The sequence below is a fragment of the Nerophis lumbriciformis genome, linkage group LG30 (assembly GCF_033978685.3).
Source record: "Nerophis lumbriciformis linkage group LG30, RoL_Nlum_v2.1, whole genome shotgun sequence".
NCBI classification, from domain to species: domain Eukaryota; kingdom Metazoa; phylum Chordata; class Actinopteri; order Syngnathiformes; family Syngnathidae; genus Nerophis; species Nerophis lumbriciformis.
Genome location: NC_084577.2, coordinates 10,812,919 through 10,828,739, shown reverse-complemented (window position 1 = coordinate 10,828,739; position 15,821 = coordinate 10,812,919). Strand labels below are relative to the sequence as shown.

The window sequence follows — 15,821 nt, the reverse complement described above, 5'->3', positions numbered from 1 at the left end:
GAAAAATACAAAAGGGCATAAACCAAGGGAAAACACGGAGAGAGAGAGATCATAACAAGGGCGAGGAAATCACTGGGAAAACAAGGGATGCCAGACGTGATGCTTACTGGAAGGTTAGCGACGTTCTGGCAAAGGTTCCTCAGCTGCAGAGGAAACGTGGGTTCGACTCCGCGTCATGACACTATAGTAAGTAAACAAATATGAAATACATAAATAATCGTTATCTCAATAGAAAAAAAAATTGTTTAAGATGTTCATAATTGTTCTTCTTTGTGAATTGTAGTTTGAACAGTCTCACAAGCTAGTTTCCTTCTGAGACCCTTACTTAGTTAACACAGGCAGAATGATTTTAAAGACTGTCATTAATGGCTGTACAAACAAACATTCATTGATTGATTGAGAATGGAGCAGCACTTTTATTGTGCAGGCAGCAACTGTGCGGTCACTCTTTACATGTTTGGCTGCAAGTGTTTGGGTGAGAGACTCTGTCAAATAAAAAGTGTTTCTGGCGTACCCTGTCTGTCGTTTTCTTTTCATACTTAACTCACAGCAGCCAGCGCTAATCTCACAAGACCCTCGCTTGCCGTGTGTGTCAATCAAGTGACTAATGTGATGTCCGAGTGAAGATTGATGATAGGTCATGTCTCATTCTAAATGGGTCACATTATGATTATTTTCTACGTGTCAAACACTTCCTTGTGGAAGGTGTAAATCTCGCGCCAGGCCGTACTCATATCTGTAACAGCTCTCCAAGGTGAACATCCTTTTGTGGAAGTCCATCCATCCATCTTCTTCCGCTTATCCGAGGTTGGGTCACGGGGGCAGCAGCCCAAGCAGGGAAGCCCAGAATTCCCTCTCCCCAGCCACTTCGTCCAGCTCCTGCCGGGGGATCCCGAGGCGTTCCAAGGCCAGACGGGAGACATAGTCTTCCCAACGTTTCCTGGGTCTTCCCCGTGGCCTCCTACCGGTGGGACATGCCCTAAACACCTCCCTAGGGAGGCGTTCGGGTGGCATCCTGACCAGATGCCCGAACCACCTCATCTGGCTCCTCTCGATGTGGAGGAGCAGCGGATTTACTTTGAGCTCCTCCCGGATGACAGAGCTTCTCACCCTATCTCTAAAGGAGAGCCCCGCCACCTGACGGAGGAAACTCATTTTGGCCGCTTGTACCCGGGATCTTGTCTTTTTGGTCTGAACCCAAAGCTCATGACCACAGGTGAGGATGGGAACGTAGATCGACCGGTAAATTCAGAGCTTTGCCTTCCGGCTCAGCTCCAAAACGGATCGATACAGCGTCCGCATCACTGAAGACCGATCCGCCTGTCCATCTTACGATCCACTCTTCCCTCACTCATGAACAAGACTCCGAGGTACTTGAACTCGTCCACTTGGGGCAGGGTATCCTCCCCAACCCGGAGATACCACTCAACCCTTTTCAGGGCGAGAACCATGGCCTCGGACTTGGAAGTGCTGATTCTCATCCCAGTCGCTTCACACTCGGCTGCGAACCGAACCAGTGAGAGCTGAAGATCCTAGTCAGATGAAGCCATCAGGACCACATCATCTGCAAAAAGCAGAGACTTAATCCTGCAGCCACCAAACCAGATCCCCTCAATGCCCTGACTGCGCCGAGAAATTCTGTCCATAAAAGTTATGAACAGAATCAGTGACAACGGGCAGCCTTGGCCGAGTCCAACCCTCACTGGAAACGGGTCCAACATACTGCCGGCAATGCGGACCAAGCTCTGACACTGATCGTACAGGGAGCGGACCGGCACAATCAGACAGTTCATACTCTCTGAGCACTTCCGACAGGACTTCCTGAGGGACACGGTCGAATGCCTTCTCCAAGTCCACAAAGCACATGTAGACTGGTTGGGCAAACTTTTATGCACCCTCAAGGACCCTGCCGAGAGTATAGAGCTGGTCCACAGTTCCACGACCAGGAATCCGAGGTTCCACTATCCGGCGTAGCCTCCTCTCCTGTACACCCGAATAGACCTTACCGGGAAGGCTGAGGAGTGTGATCCCACGATAGTTGGAACACACCCTCCGGTTCTCCTTCTTAAAGAGCGGAACCACCGCCCCGGTCTGCCAATCCAGAGGTACCGCCACCGATGTCCACGCGATGTTGCAGAGTCTTGTCAACCAAGACATCCCCACAGCATCCCGAGCCTTAAGGAACTCCGGGCATATCTCATCCACCCCCGGCCTTACCACTGAGGAGTTTTTTTAACTACCTCAGCCCCAGAAATAGAGGAGCCCACCACAGATTCCCCAGGCACTGCTTTCTCATAGGAAGACGTGTTGGTGGGATTGAGGAGGTCTCCAAAGTATTCCCTCCACCGATCCACAACATCCGCAGTCGAGGTCAGCAGAACACCATCCTCATTATACAAGGTGTTGACATTGCACTGCTTCCCCTTCCTGAGGCAGCAGATGGTGGTCCAGAATCGCTTCGAAGCCGTCCGGAAGTCGTTTTCCATGGCTTCCCCGAACTCTTCCCATGTCTGACCGCTGAAGCCGCACACCGTAGTCCTATGAGCCAAAAGAACCCGATAGGACTGTAAGCTTGACGGCATCGCTTACCCAGCAGGTTCTAGGATTACCGCCACGACAGGCACCAACTACCTTGCGGCCACAGCTCCAATCAGCCGCCTCGACAATAGAGGTGCGGAACATGGTCCATTCGCACTCAATGTCCAGCACATCCCTCGTGACATGTTCAAAGTTCTTCCGGAGGTGGGAATTGAAACTCTCTCTGACAGGAGATTCTGGTAGACGTTCCCAGCAGACCCTCTCAATGCGTTTGGGCCTGCCAAGTCTGTCCGGTATTCTCCCCCACCATCGCAGCCAACTCACCACCAGGTGGTGATCGGTAGAAATCCGATGACACAACTGCAAAGTCGATCATGGAACTGCGGCCTAAGGTGTCCTGGTGCCAAGTGCAGATATGGACACCCTTATGTTTGAACATGGTGTTTGTTATGAACAAGGGTCCCCAAAAGGTCCAAAAACAAAACACCACTCGGGTTCAGATCCGGGCAGCCATTCTTCCCAATCACGCCTCTCCAGGTTTCACTGTCTTTGCCAATATGAGCAATTAAGCCCCCAAGTAGAACATGGTAATCACTCAGGGGAGCACTCTCCAGTACTCCCTCAAGTGAATCCAAAAAGGGCTGGTACTGTAAACTGCTGTTTGGTGCGGTGCGCAGGCACAAACAACAGTCAGGACTTGTGTGGAAGTGTTTGACAAAATGTTAATAAAACGGGGGCCGCATTGGGTTAAAAAAATTTGGAGTTTGTGTACCAGGCAGGCGTTGGTGTGGAGGATGCTATCCTTTACCTGCTGCATCGAGCCCACTCACACCTGGATAAGGGAAATGGCGCTGTGAGGATCCTATTCCTGGACTTCTCGAGTGCCTTTAATACTATCCAGCCCCGCCTTCTCCAGGACAAGCTGGACAGAATGCGAGTGGACCCCTGCCTGGTTGTCTGGATTTCAGACTACCACACCGTTAGGCCACAGTACGTCCGACTGAAGAACATCACATCTGACACTGTGATCAGCAGCACCGGAGCACCGCAGGGAACGGTGCTGGCCCCTGTTCTCTTCACCCTGTACACCGCTGACTTCTGCTACAACGCAGAGCTGTGTCACATCCAGAAGTACGCGGATGACACAGCCATCGTCGGGTGCATCAGGGACGGCAGAGAGGAGGAGTTTCGGAAGCTGGTGAGGGACTTTGTTGTCTGGTGCCACAGGAACCTCTTGCAGCTCAATCCGTCAAAGACCAAGGAGCTGGTCATTGACTTTGGGAGGTCTATTCCAAGGTCACAAATTATTGTGATCGAGGGAGTCAAGGTACAGACCGTGGACTCATTCAAGTACCTCGGGGTGTGGGTGGACAATAAGCTGGACTGGACTGTTAACACGGACCACTTGTACAGGAAAGGACAGGGCAGGCTGTACTTCCTGAGGAGGCTGCACTCCTTCAACATCTGTAAAAAACTCTTGTGGATGTACTACCAGTCTGTGGTTGCCAGTGTTCTTTACTCGGATGACAGGGGATGCAAAACAATAACAGTGCAATACTTTTTCATAACATGGTTACTACTGCCTAGTTTCTCTTGTTATATTCTTATTTTACTGTTATATTTTTATTCTCATTGTTGCTTTTTATTTTTATTCTATTGTAATATTTTTCTATTTTGTTTCCATTTATACCCCCATTATTTACTTTTTAAAAAAAAAATTTTTTTAATTTAATTTTTTTAATTATTTTTTTTATTTTTTTATTTTTTTTTTTTATTATTCGATGTCAATTTTGTACACTGCTGCTGTAATTTTAATTTTCCTGAGGGAACTCTCCTGAAGGAATCAATAAAGTACTATCTATCTATCTATCTATCTATTCCTCACGCACTTATTGACTAAAAGAGTGCGCTGCCGCACGCTCGCCGGACACTGCGGGGCGAGCGCAATGATGTCACGTTATCGATGGGAAAATGCATTTTTAGACAATATGATTTGCCTGAGCGGCTAGGAGACCCCGAGAGAAACAAGCGCTAGAAAATAGATTAAAAAGGACAAATAAATTTAAAAAAACTTGAGATTTCCCGCGTGCCGGATTTTGGACGCAGGCGGGCCATACTCGGCCCGCAGGCCGTAGTTTGGGGACCCCTGTTCTACACCATTTCATCTATTTTTTCTAATTCTTCTTCTGTCATGTCTGTTGATCATGTTTTTGTTTGGCCATGTGCTGTTTGTTTTTTGGACTCTTTTTAGTTTCTGGTTGTGCACTCTTGCTTGTTTTGTTTCCATGACTACTCATTAGTTTCACCTGTCTCACGTTTTGCACTCGCGCACCTGTCACTGATCATGTCGGTATTATTTAGGCTTTCAGTTGCCAGGCAGTCTGTCTGGCGACATTGCTTCTGTTACCCATGTTACCTTTGATACTCATGTCTGTTCATAGTTTCATGCTCCGCTCATGCCACAGTAAGTGTTGTTTGTTTTATGTTCATAGTTTTGCCTTTGTCCTAGTTTTTGTTTCTTAGCCAAGTTTGTACCTCCGCCTTGTGCACGCCTTTAGTTTGTTCTTTTTGTTTGTGTAAAAATAAATCATGTATCTACCTTTCACGCCATGTCCGGTCCAGTTCGTTTGCATCTTGGGAAAGCAATCCTCGCAGGAAACTGCGCCAAAGTCCATGTCCTGACATCTTCCTCTTCCACTCCGTTCTTCAGTCGTCCGTAACTCCCACATCGTTCATCGGATTGATCCTGTTCGAACGTCAAAACGTTCAGCGCATTCAGGGTATGTGTGTTCTTTCAACAAACCTTTCCAAAAATTACCAGTTTTACTGTAATTCATAATTTTCCAGTATTTTCCCCCTTTTTTTCTTTATGCTTCTTTTCCCACATATTTCAACTAATTTCAACCCTTCCACTGTTAAAATGTTTGTCTTTGTCAGGCCAATAATGCTATTTGTCTATTAAGGCGGAAATATTCCCAGTTTTTTACAGTATTCATCATTTTCCATAATATTGGACAATACAATTGGTACTCAGCCCACCATTCTCACTTTAGGTTGCCTTTTTTCTTCCCTGAAAAAAACCTTGAATGCAAGTAAATGTTCAACACTATCGGAAATAATATTTGTTGTGGTAGAAAAACATGTATTTAGTTTGAAATTAGCAATAAAGAAATACTTTCGACTAAATGCCTTTTGGGTTATGATGTATTTTGACATGTTGCATTATGAGCATTATGAGTGGCAGTGTTCATTATATTTCAATGAATAATCACTATATATTATATAATTATTGTTTAATAGTCTCTTAAAACTATAAGTTAATGATTGTATAGTGTGCTTGTGTGAAATAATTAATGAGAAGCTTTACATAGCTAAACAAGTCCGTTCAACTTGGCTTTTAAAGGCAAACTGTAAGATTTAAGCATCAACATGTACAACATCCTATATTTGATGAATAACACTGCTGCAGTCATATAGCTTTTAAATTCAGCTTCAGAAATGATTGGGGCCTTCACACGCAATTCCTTCCGGAATTGCATAAACTCCAGTATGTGTATAGGACACCACATCGTTTTTCAATATGCAAAACTTTGGCATCTTCCAGTGCCCACAATTTTCATCGGATCAGAACCATTCAGGTATCAAAACATTTGGGTCGGCTGGGAATCGTTGGCTTTCTAAAAATATGTTTCCCGAATACCCCATATTACCCAGAATTCCAGGTTTTCAAGGATCCAAACACCTTTTATTCTTTTGACTACTCCTGCCACATTTATCATCCAATTTAAATTGTTCCACCATCAGAGCGTTCATCTTAGTCAGGCCCTTCAAACTATCCATTTTTATATACCAAAAAAAAATCCCAATTTTTTTGTTTTCCCGTAACATTTTCAACGGCTGAATTGCTCCCCTTGACAACGAAAGTTGAACAACACTTTGACAGCTAGGAGATCTGCCTCTCAACTCAGTGATTTGGGATCAAACCCTGGAGGGGTTGAAAGCCTCAATCAATTTTAAATAATTTTACAGCAGTACATTTACAAGTCATATACTTTAATTCCAATCCATCTATCCATTTACTACCGCTTGTCCGTCTCGGGGTCGCAGGGGATCTCACCTGCATTCGGCCGAAAGGCAGGGTAAACCCTGGTTAAGTCACCACCTCATCGTAGGGCCAACACAGATAGACAGACAACATTCACATGAACTGTGAATGGCAATGTGTGTGAACAGAACTCACATTCACACACTCGGGCCCATTTAGTGTTGCTAAACAACCTATCCCCAGGTGCACGTCTTTGGAGGTGGGAGGAAGCCGGAGTTCCGGGAGAGAACCCACACAGTCACGGGGAGAACATGCAAACTCCACACAGATTGAACCCAGGACCTTCTTATTGTGAGGCACACGAACTAACCCCTGTTCTACCGTTCATTTCTATATTCATAGTATATTTTACCACATTTTAATCTCAGTCATGAATTTATTTATTTTTCCTTTAAATAAGCTTATTTGTATTTTTTTTTCATAATATCATGTGATATTATATATTTTTTGTGAAGAAAAAACATTGATGTATACCCGAAATTAGCCAAAAATGTTGTTCTGTTACAGCAATGCATTTGTGGGAGCACACGGGTAATTTTTAAACCCAACTGAAACTATCATGAGCGTCAGGCTATCTAGTTCAGTGGCTAGAATGCTTGATTGTCCCACTAAGCTCCAGGGTTCAATCCCGCCTCGCCCGAGAGTATTGATGGAACCATGAAGATTAAATTAGTATGTGAACTTTATCATGCTTGCTAATTTTGCTGCAGGTTTTTCAGTTTAATGTTATAACGTATATTTTTCAATTGTATATATTCATATTACATTTCAGGACAGTTTCTGATTTTCAACATTCAACCATTGTTTGCAAGTAAATGTTTCATACAAACAAGTAACATATTTATTTGTAAAAAAAATAATTTTGCTTTATCCTCAAAATTAGCTGAAAACGTAATGTGGCATCATTGACTTCTGGGTACACACATGTCATTTTAAATGGTTGAATCCCTCCCTTTAATGACCAACGTTGGACATTTGAACTGTCAGGTTGTTTACCTCAGTAGATAGATACTGGGCTCCTGACCTGGTGAGTGGCTTTCAAATCCCAGAATATGCCACTAGATATTTATGCAGCCATACACCTATGAGTCTTATACTTTAATTTCAACTATTAAAATATACATTGAACATTTCTAAATCCATATTTCTTTTCAGTCCACCCACACTGCTCTTCCGATTGAGCGCAAAACATGTTTTCCCTTTCCCCAAATTCACGGTTTTCCCAGAATTTACGGTAATTTTCGACGGCGTGCCGCAGTTGGGAGAGTGGCCGTGCCAGCAACCTGAGGGTTCCTGGTTTAATCCCCACCTTCTACCAACCTTGTCACATCCGTTGTGTCCTTGAGCAAGACACTTCACCCTTGCTCCTGGCAGGTCGTGGTGAGGGCCTTGCATGGCAGCTCCCGCCATCAGTGTGTGAATGTGTGTGTGAATGGGTGAATGTGGAAATAGTGTCAAAGTGCTTTGAGTACCTTGAAGGTAGAAAAGTGCTATACAAATATAACCCATTTACCCATTTATTTTATCTCCATTGACAATAATTGGGAAATAACACTAACAATAACAATAACAATTTATTGCATATCCGACATTTCTCATCCGATTTGAACCATTTCAACATCCACATATTACACTCACTCTGGACATTCAAGCCAGCATATTCTTGGTTCCAAAAATTCCCTGATTTTCCTGAAATACCAGGATTTCCCTCCATTGAAAATGAATGAGTAATATACAAATCTCTCCATATCCCAAATTTCTCAAGCAATTTGAACCGTTCCAACATTCACACACTCCACTCACCCTGCTAGTATGCTAACGCACGTTAACTGTTAGCATACTTGTGAGAATGTTAGCATGCTAACATTCCTTGGTAGCTTGTTTTGCTAATTGCGTATGTGTAAACCTAAAAATCATGGTTTGTGATAGTCGGTGCTGCCGACCAAGTTAAGGTAATAGTTAATGTGCATTAGCATACAGCATACTTGTGAGAACTTTAACACGTCAACATTTTATCGTACCTTTTTTTTGCTCATTTTGAATTTTTAAACCTGAAAATCATGGTTTGGTGTACTTGGTGCTGTCAAAATTGTGATAACGTTAGCATGCTAACATTCTTTGCTAGCTTTATTTTCTAATTCTGTATGTTTAAACCTAAAAAAATCATGGTTTGTGATAGTTGGTGCTGCCGACTAAGTTAAGCTAATAGCTAACGTGCGTGAGCACGTAAGCTAAATGCAACAATACTTTGCAGCATAATTCTCCACTTTGATGTCTAAATGTAACATTTGGGCTAGGTTTGTAGAAAATATACAAGAGAAAATATCAAATCGAAAAAATGATAGCAATCCCTATTTGCATTTGTTTGCAAAGTCGACAAAGTGATTGGTTATAATATACATGTTTCCATGTTAAACATGGATGGTTTTGCTGGCTAGTTGGCAAGCAATCATCTTTAAGAGTCATACTGTGTACAGAGCACAGAAAAACAATTATCTTATGGTTATTGTTAACATATTATATGTTAATGACAGTATTAATATAATATGTGTAATGTTTTGCTTGATGTTCATACTGTTCTTCGAGTTTATAGCATACTGTATGTTGCATAAAGAATTGCACACATTTTTTTTTTACAAAATAACAAGGTACATTTGAAACATCTCCTGTGATTTAAAAAACAAAATCATGATTTTATCTTAAAAGTTCTCTGATCCAGTTAATGTTATATTTCTGAAAAGAAATGTAAACAATTTATTGCCACTGTTTGTAAAAAATACTAACAAAAAGAAAAGAATATGGATTGTTATACAATATCACTATATACCAGATTTCAGAAGTCATTACCAATTCCAATTTCTGAATTGTCACTTCTACCCTCTCAATAGGTTCTCCCAGGTCTGGTGTGGACAACAGCTCATTAACCACATCACTAAACTCGTTTTGTAAGACTCCATCGCCGCAGAAATCATCTGATTTGCATGGAGCTAGACGGTGAGTTGACTTGCTAACCCAGGGACAAATTGCATGTTTAAACATGGCTGACGACAACAACACCGAGAGTCATTACAACAGACACAATAGCTGAAATGTTCCATTTTTACACAATGGTGAGCACTGTAGTGCTTCAATTTGTAACATAAATTACATTTTTTAGTGTAGTAGAATAAAAGCCTATTGCCTGTTGCTATGTGTCTCGTGATATTAAATCAGTAACAATACAAATATACTGTATATACAATTCAGTATATACATTTTGTAATTACTATGTATGTACCTACCTGCACTGTTTTGTATTGAGCAAAAAACATCAGGGACTTGTTATTGATTGATATTATACTAATTTGATTGTTTTAACTTTCTGTTGTAAGAAACTTCATTTAGCAACATGTCCCAAACGTTGTTGTCTTTGAGCTATTTCTCTTGACAAGAGTCATGTGTATATGATCATTTAAAAAATATATTAGGACAGTGAACACATTCCTTTCCATTAGTATTAGGGTTGCAAAGATGGAGAAAAAAAAAATCTCTGTTAAATTTTGAAAATATTTCTGAGAATTTCCCATGGAATGTATGCAGTATTGAAATTGTTTCATTGCTGAAATGGTTTGAATGTTGAAATAATTTGAATGTTAAAAAGCTGACGCCAGACTGAAATACTAGTCAAATTTAGAAGTTTGAAAGTACAAATAGCTTAAAGGTTTAATTTAGGTTTAGTTTAGTTTGGTTTAGTTTAAGAGGTGAAGAGCAGAAGCTGTACTGAAATGTAGTATGAATCTTGAAATACTAAATGTTGGTATAGTTAAGAGAGTTAGCATACTACAAGCGGTTACAAAATAACAATACATTAATTTTAGTTGTAAATGTACCACATTATTAGTGTGTCTGCCTCACAATACGAAGGTCCTGAGTAGTCCTGGGTTCAATCTTTCTGTGTGGAGTTTGCATGTTGTCTGCGTGGGTTCCCTCCGAGTACTCCGGCTTCCTCCCACTTCCAAAAACATGCACCTGGGGATAGGTTGATTGGCAACACTAAATCGGCCCTAGTGTGTGAATGTGAGTGTGAATGTTGTCTGTCTATCTGTGTTGGCCCTGTGATGAGATGGCGATTTGTCCAGGGTGTACCCCGCCTTCTGCCCGATTGAAGCTGAGATAGGCTCCAGTGACCCCGAAGGGAATAAGCGGTAGAAAATGGATGGATGGATGGATGTACCACATTAGCTAAAATGCTTGCATAAAAACTCAGCATGCTAACGGGGAACAGCAAGCATACTTGTAACATGGCGCCAAGTAACTAAATCCATGATTATTAGGTTTACAATGTACAATATTTGCTAAAATGCTTGAAAAATGTTTAGCTTGCTATCATTAACATGCTAACATTAGATATTGGGTTTCACTATGTAAAGCGCCATTGGGTTTCACTATGTAAAGCACTTTGAGTCAATAGAGAAAAGCGCTATATAAATATAATTCACTTCACTTCACTAACATTAATATGGTAACAGTGAAACAGCTAGCATACTTTCAGGATGGCACCAAGCAACAGAATCATTCCATGGTTATTATGTTAAAAAGTACGAAATTAGCTCAAATGCTGGCATTAAATGTTAGCACGCTAGCATTAGCATGGTAATAGTGAAACAGCTAAAATACATTTGAGATGGCACCAAGTAACGGAATCCATGATAATTATGTTTAAAACGTACAAAAATTTGCTAAAATGCTTGGATAAAACGTGCTAATATTAACAGGCTAAAATCAGCATGCTAACAGGCTGGCATAGATGGCACCAAGTAACAAAATCCATCATTATTAGGTTTGAAAGGTAAAAAAAAATTGCTAAAAAGCTAACATAAAATGTTAGCATGCTAACATTAGCATCATAACAGGGGAACAGTTAGCAGGAAGGCTGGAGAACTGCCTGTTGTGGCAATGTTTTGTTGCCCTGTAGTGCGACAGTGTGCCCTGTAGTGGCGAGGATAATGGGAGGCCGTCCGCCTGGTGCGCTCTGATGCCATTCTTGAGGGTCTGGTTAAACCTCTCCACACCTGGCCTGAGGGTGATATAAGATGGTCCTAATGTGCTAGACTTCTAGCTCCTCTAACAAAGTAGCAAAGCTGTCCAAGATGAATTTGGGCCCATTGTCAGTAGTAATGGTAAATGGTAAATGGGTTATACTTGTATAGCGCTTTTCTACCTTCAAGGTACACTTTTTCCACATTCACACACACATTCACACACACCATGCAAGGCCCTAACGGCGACCCATCATGAGCAAGGGTGAAGTGTCTTGCTCAAGGACACAACGGACGTGAAGGTGGGGATCGAACCAGGAACCCTCAGGTTGCTGGCACGCCCACTCTATCAACTCCGCCACGCCGTCCTCGTAATGACATCAGGCATACCCCAAAGGGAGAACAAAGGAGAGTAAGTTTGTGACCTCGTTGGTGGTGACTAAGCCGGCCTGCTGCACCTCACGCCACTTAGAATGGCGGTAGCAGACAACAAGGAGGAAGCGTTGGTGCTGAAAGAGGCTGTAGAGCTTCCCGCAGAAACTACAATGTTGACAGCCAGGCTAGATGCTGCAAAAGTAGAGAGTGGGGTGGGCCAGTCTTGCCACTGGTGAGGCACGCTCCACAGGTCTCTTGTCGATGCCTGGCCAGCAGTCCATACAACTGCAGCGTTGCTTGACTCTGACGATGCCCAGATGGCCCCCGTGCAACATAGCCAGGACTTGTGCCCTCAAGGTGTAAGGCACCACAGTGCACAGCCCCTGCGCCACACAGACATCATTCCAGCTGGAAAGGTCGCCCTTGACGCAATGGAACTTTGGCTGCCCAGCCCTCTTGAATGAACACACATAGCTTGTTGAACACTGGATCATGTGCTGATGCTGCTTGGAGCTCCTGCAGGGAAACAGCTGCTTAAAGAGGTGCTTGCAGCTTGAGGATCAGCTACCGCTCCGAGGGGTCCAGAGTTGCATTTGAAACAGTACTGGGAGGTGGTGGTGGTACAGTTATACATTTGGAGTCTTCCAGACCACCTGTAGAGGTGCAACGGCCTGTGACCTGAGCTGGTCGTCGTCAGGAGGGCTAATGGTTCGTTCGCAGCTTGAAGTGTCGCCCATAGAGGTTCATGTGCCACTTCTCACAGACCCAGATACATGCCAGTGCCTCCCTCTGCCCTGGCAAATTATTTTTCTTTGTCAGAATGACTGCCCTAGACTCAAACGTTCTCTGCTGCAGTTGAGACAGGACAACACCGACTGCAGTCACAAACGTTGGACACTGTAGATCAGTGGGCAAGCACAGGGTAAGAGGTGAGCAGGGGGCCAGTTCCAAGGTGCATCCTATTTGAGGAGAGTACAGAGTGGTGCAGTGGTATCGGAATAGTGGGGAAGGAAGCGCAGGTAGAATGCGGGACAGGAATGATGAGAGTTGTGCGGGGGAGGAGGACCAGGACAGTATAAACAGTTGAGTGAAGGGGGCTCAGACCGGCAGCAGTCAGGCAGAACCCCACAAACTCGATGGTGGATGCAGCAAAGACACACTTTCAACTGTTCAAGGTAAGGTTGTGATGTGCGAGAACCTGGAGTATCTTGGAGAGACGGTCACCATGTGCGGCAGGCGACGCACCATGCACTACGATGTCATCCAAGTATACCAGCTGAGCGCCAAGTTGAGGCCAAAGTGTGTGTGTATAGGAACACGCCCACATTGGCCACAAAAGCTGTGAGCTTGCGGCTGTCTGGGTGTAGGGCAACCTGCAAGTGACCTTGGCGGACATCCAACTTGGAGAAGCTCACTAAGCCGTATAACTTAACAACAGCTCCTCTGCTGCGGACAGATGGTATTTATCGGGGATTACTGCTCTGTTTGCCTGCCGGAGGTCGATGCAGGGGCACTAGCCGCCATCTTACTTTCTTGCTACCACCAGTTTAGAGATCCAGGGCGAGGCGTTGACTTGCTCGATGACGCCCGTGTCCAGCAACTTCTGTAGCTCCCCCGTGATGTTAAGAAAGGCGAGGGGCGGACAGTACAGAGTTGAATGACAGGGGACACATGAGTCAATGAGGTGGTTAAAAGACAATGGAGCGGCTCTTTCTCAACCTCCTCAGACCACAGGTGCAACATGCCCAGGACAGCCTGCAGTTTGCGTACCAGGCAGGCGTTGGTGTGGAGGATGCTATCCTTTACCTGCTGCATTGAGCCCACTCACACCTGGATAAGGGAAATGGCGCTGTGAAGACCTGTTCCTGGACTTCTCGAGTGCCTTTAATAGTATCCAGCCCCGCCTTCTCCAGGACAAGCTGGACAGAATGCGAGTGGACCCCTGCCTGGTTGCCTGGATTTCAGACTACCTCACCGATAGGCCACAGTACGTCCGACTGAAGAACATCACATCTGACACTGTGATCAGCAGCACCGGAGCACCGCAGGGAACGGTGCTGGCCCCTGTTCTCTTCACCCTGTACACCACTGACTTCTGCTACAACTCAGAGCTGTGTCACATCCAGAAGTACGCGGATGACACAGCCATCGTCAGCTGCATCAGGGACGGCAGAGAGGAGGAGTTTTGGAAGCTGGTGAGGGACTTTGTTGTCTGGTGCCACAGGAACCTCTTGCAGCTCAATCTGTCAAAGACCAAGGAGCTGGTCATTGACTTTGGGAGGTCGAGTCCAAGGTCACAACTTATTGTGATCGAGGGAGTCGTGGTACAGACTGCGGACTCATTCAAGTACCTTGGGGTGTGGGTGAACAATAAGCTGGACTGGACTGTTAACATGGACCACTTGTACAGGAAAGGACAGAGCAGGCTGTACTTCCTGAGGAGGCTGCACTCCTTCAACATCTGTAAAAAAAAAACTCTTGTGGATGTACTACCAGTCTGTGGTTGCCAGTGTTCTTTACTACATTGTAGTGTACTGGGGAGGCAGTATATCTAAGAAGGACAGCTCCATGCGGGACAGGAATGATGAGAATTGTGCGGGGGGGGAGGACCAGGACAGCATTAACATTTGAGTGAAGGGTGCTCAGACCGGCAGCAGTCAGGCAGAACCCCACAAACTCGATGGCGGATGCAGCAAAGATACACTTTCAACTGTCCAAGGTAAGGCTGTGATGTGCGAGAACCTGGAGTATCTTGGAGAGACGGTCACAATGTGCGGCAGGCAACGCACCATGCACTACGATGTCATACAAGTACACCGGCCTTGACAATATCCCCTCCAGATTCCTCAGGGACTCTGCCTCCACCATTTCCCCAATCATCTCGCACATAATAAACCTCTCAATTTCAAGTACCAAAAGATTTTAAGATAGCAAGAGTAACTCCCCTCTTTAAAAAAGGAAGCAAATTGGAACCTGGCAACAACAGACCTGTTTCTATTCTCAGTTCCATTTCGAAAGTAATGGAAAAAATTGTTTATGAACAGGTCGATAATTACCTTGCCACCAATAAACTCATGTACAAATTACAATCCGGCTTCAGAACTAACCACTCCACTGACACATGCCTTCTCTATCTGACCGACCACATCAAACATGAGGTGGACGCGGGCAAATACTGCGGCATGGTCATGCTGGACCTTCAGAAGGCCTTTGACACCGTTAACCACGCTATACTGTTGGATAAGCTCAGAGCAATCGGATTTGACAAAACCTCATCGAGTTGGATGCAATCTTACTTGGAGGGAAGGGAACAGGTGGTAGAGGTGAATGGCATCGTGTCCCCCACCCCCTCTCAGTAAGCTGTGGAGTCCCCCAAGGCAGTATATTAGGGCCTTTACTATTCCTAATATACATAAACGACTTGTCATCAGCATGCGACTGTGAATTGTTCTTGTTTGCGGATGACTCGGCCCTGCTGGTATCAGACAAGGACAAGTCACAGGTGGAGAAAATCCTCAGTGCTGAACTCTGTAGAACTTGCACCTGGCTCGCTGACAACAAGCTGGGTAAAACGGAATCCATCCTGTTTGGGTCCCACATCAACCTTAAGAAAGTCAATTGTTGTGGTTGGACTAAGGGGAGGTGACGGCAAACAGACACCAGGGGGCAGTATTTACAATTATTTAATAAATATATAATAATTCAATATATATATATATAATAATAATAACAAACACTACTGAACTAAGGAAATGGAGTGTGAACTAGAATACAAGAGTGTGTGG

General features: G+C 44.2%; 1 protein-coding gene across 1 annotated transcript in view; it reads left to right on the top strand.

Annotated features, from left to right (window-relative positions):
* ngef (neuronal guanine nucleotide exchange factor) overlaps nt 1-15,821 on the top strand; it is a 91,649-nt gene that overhangs the window by 17,821 nt on the left and 58,007 nt on the right. The window contains exon 2 of the mRNA XM_061925542.1: nt 9,532-9,637. Coding sequence (XP_061781526.1) covers nt 9,532-9,637 — 106 coding nt within the window. The remainder of the gene's footprint in view (nt 1-9,531; nt 9,638-15,821) is intronic.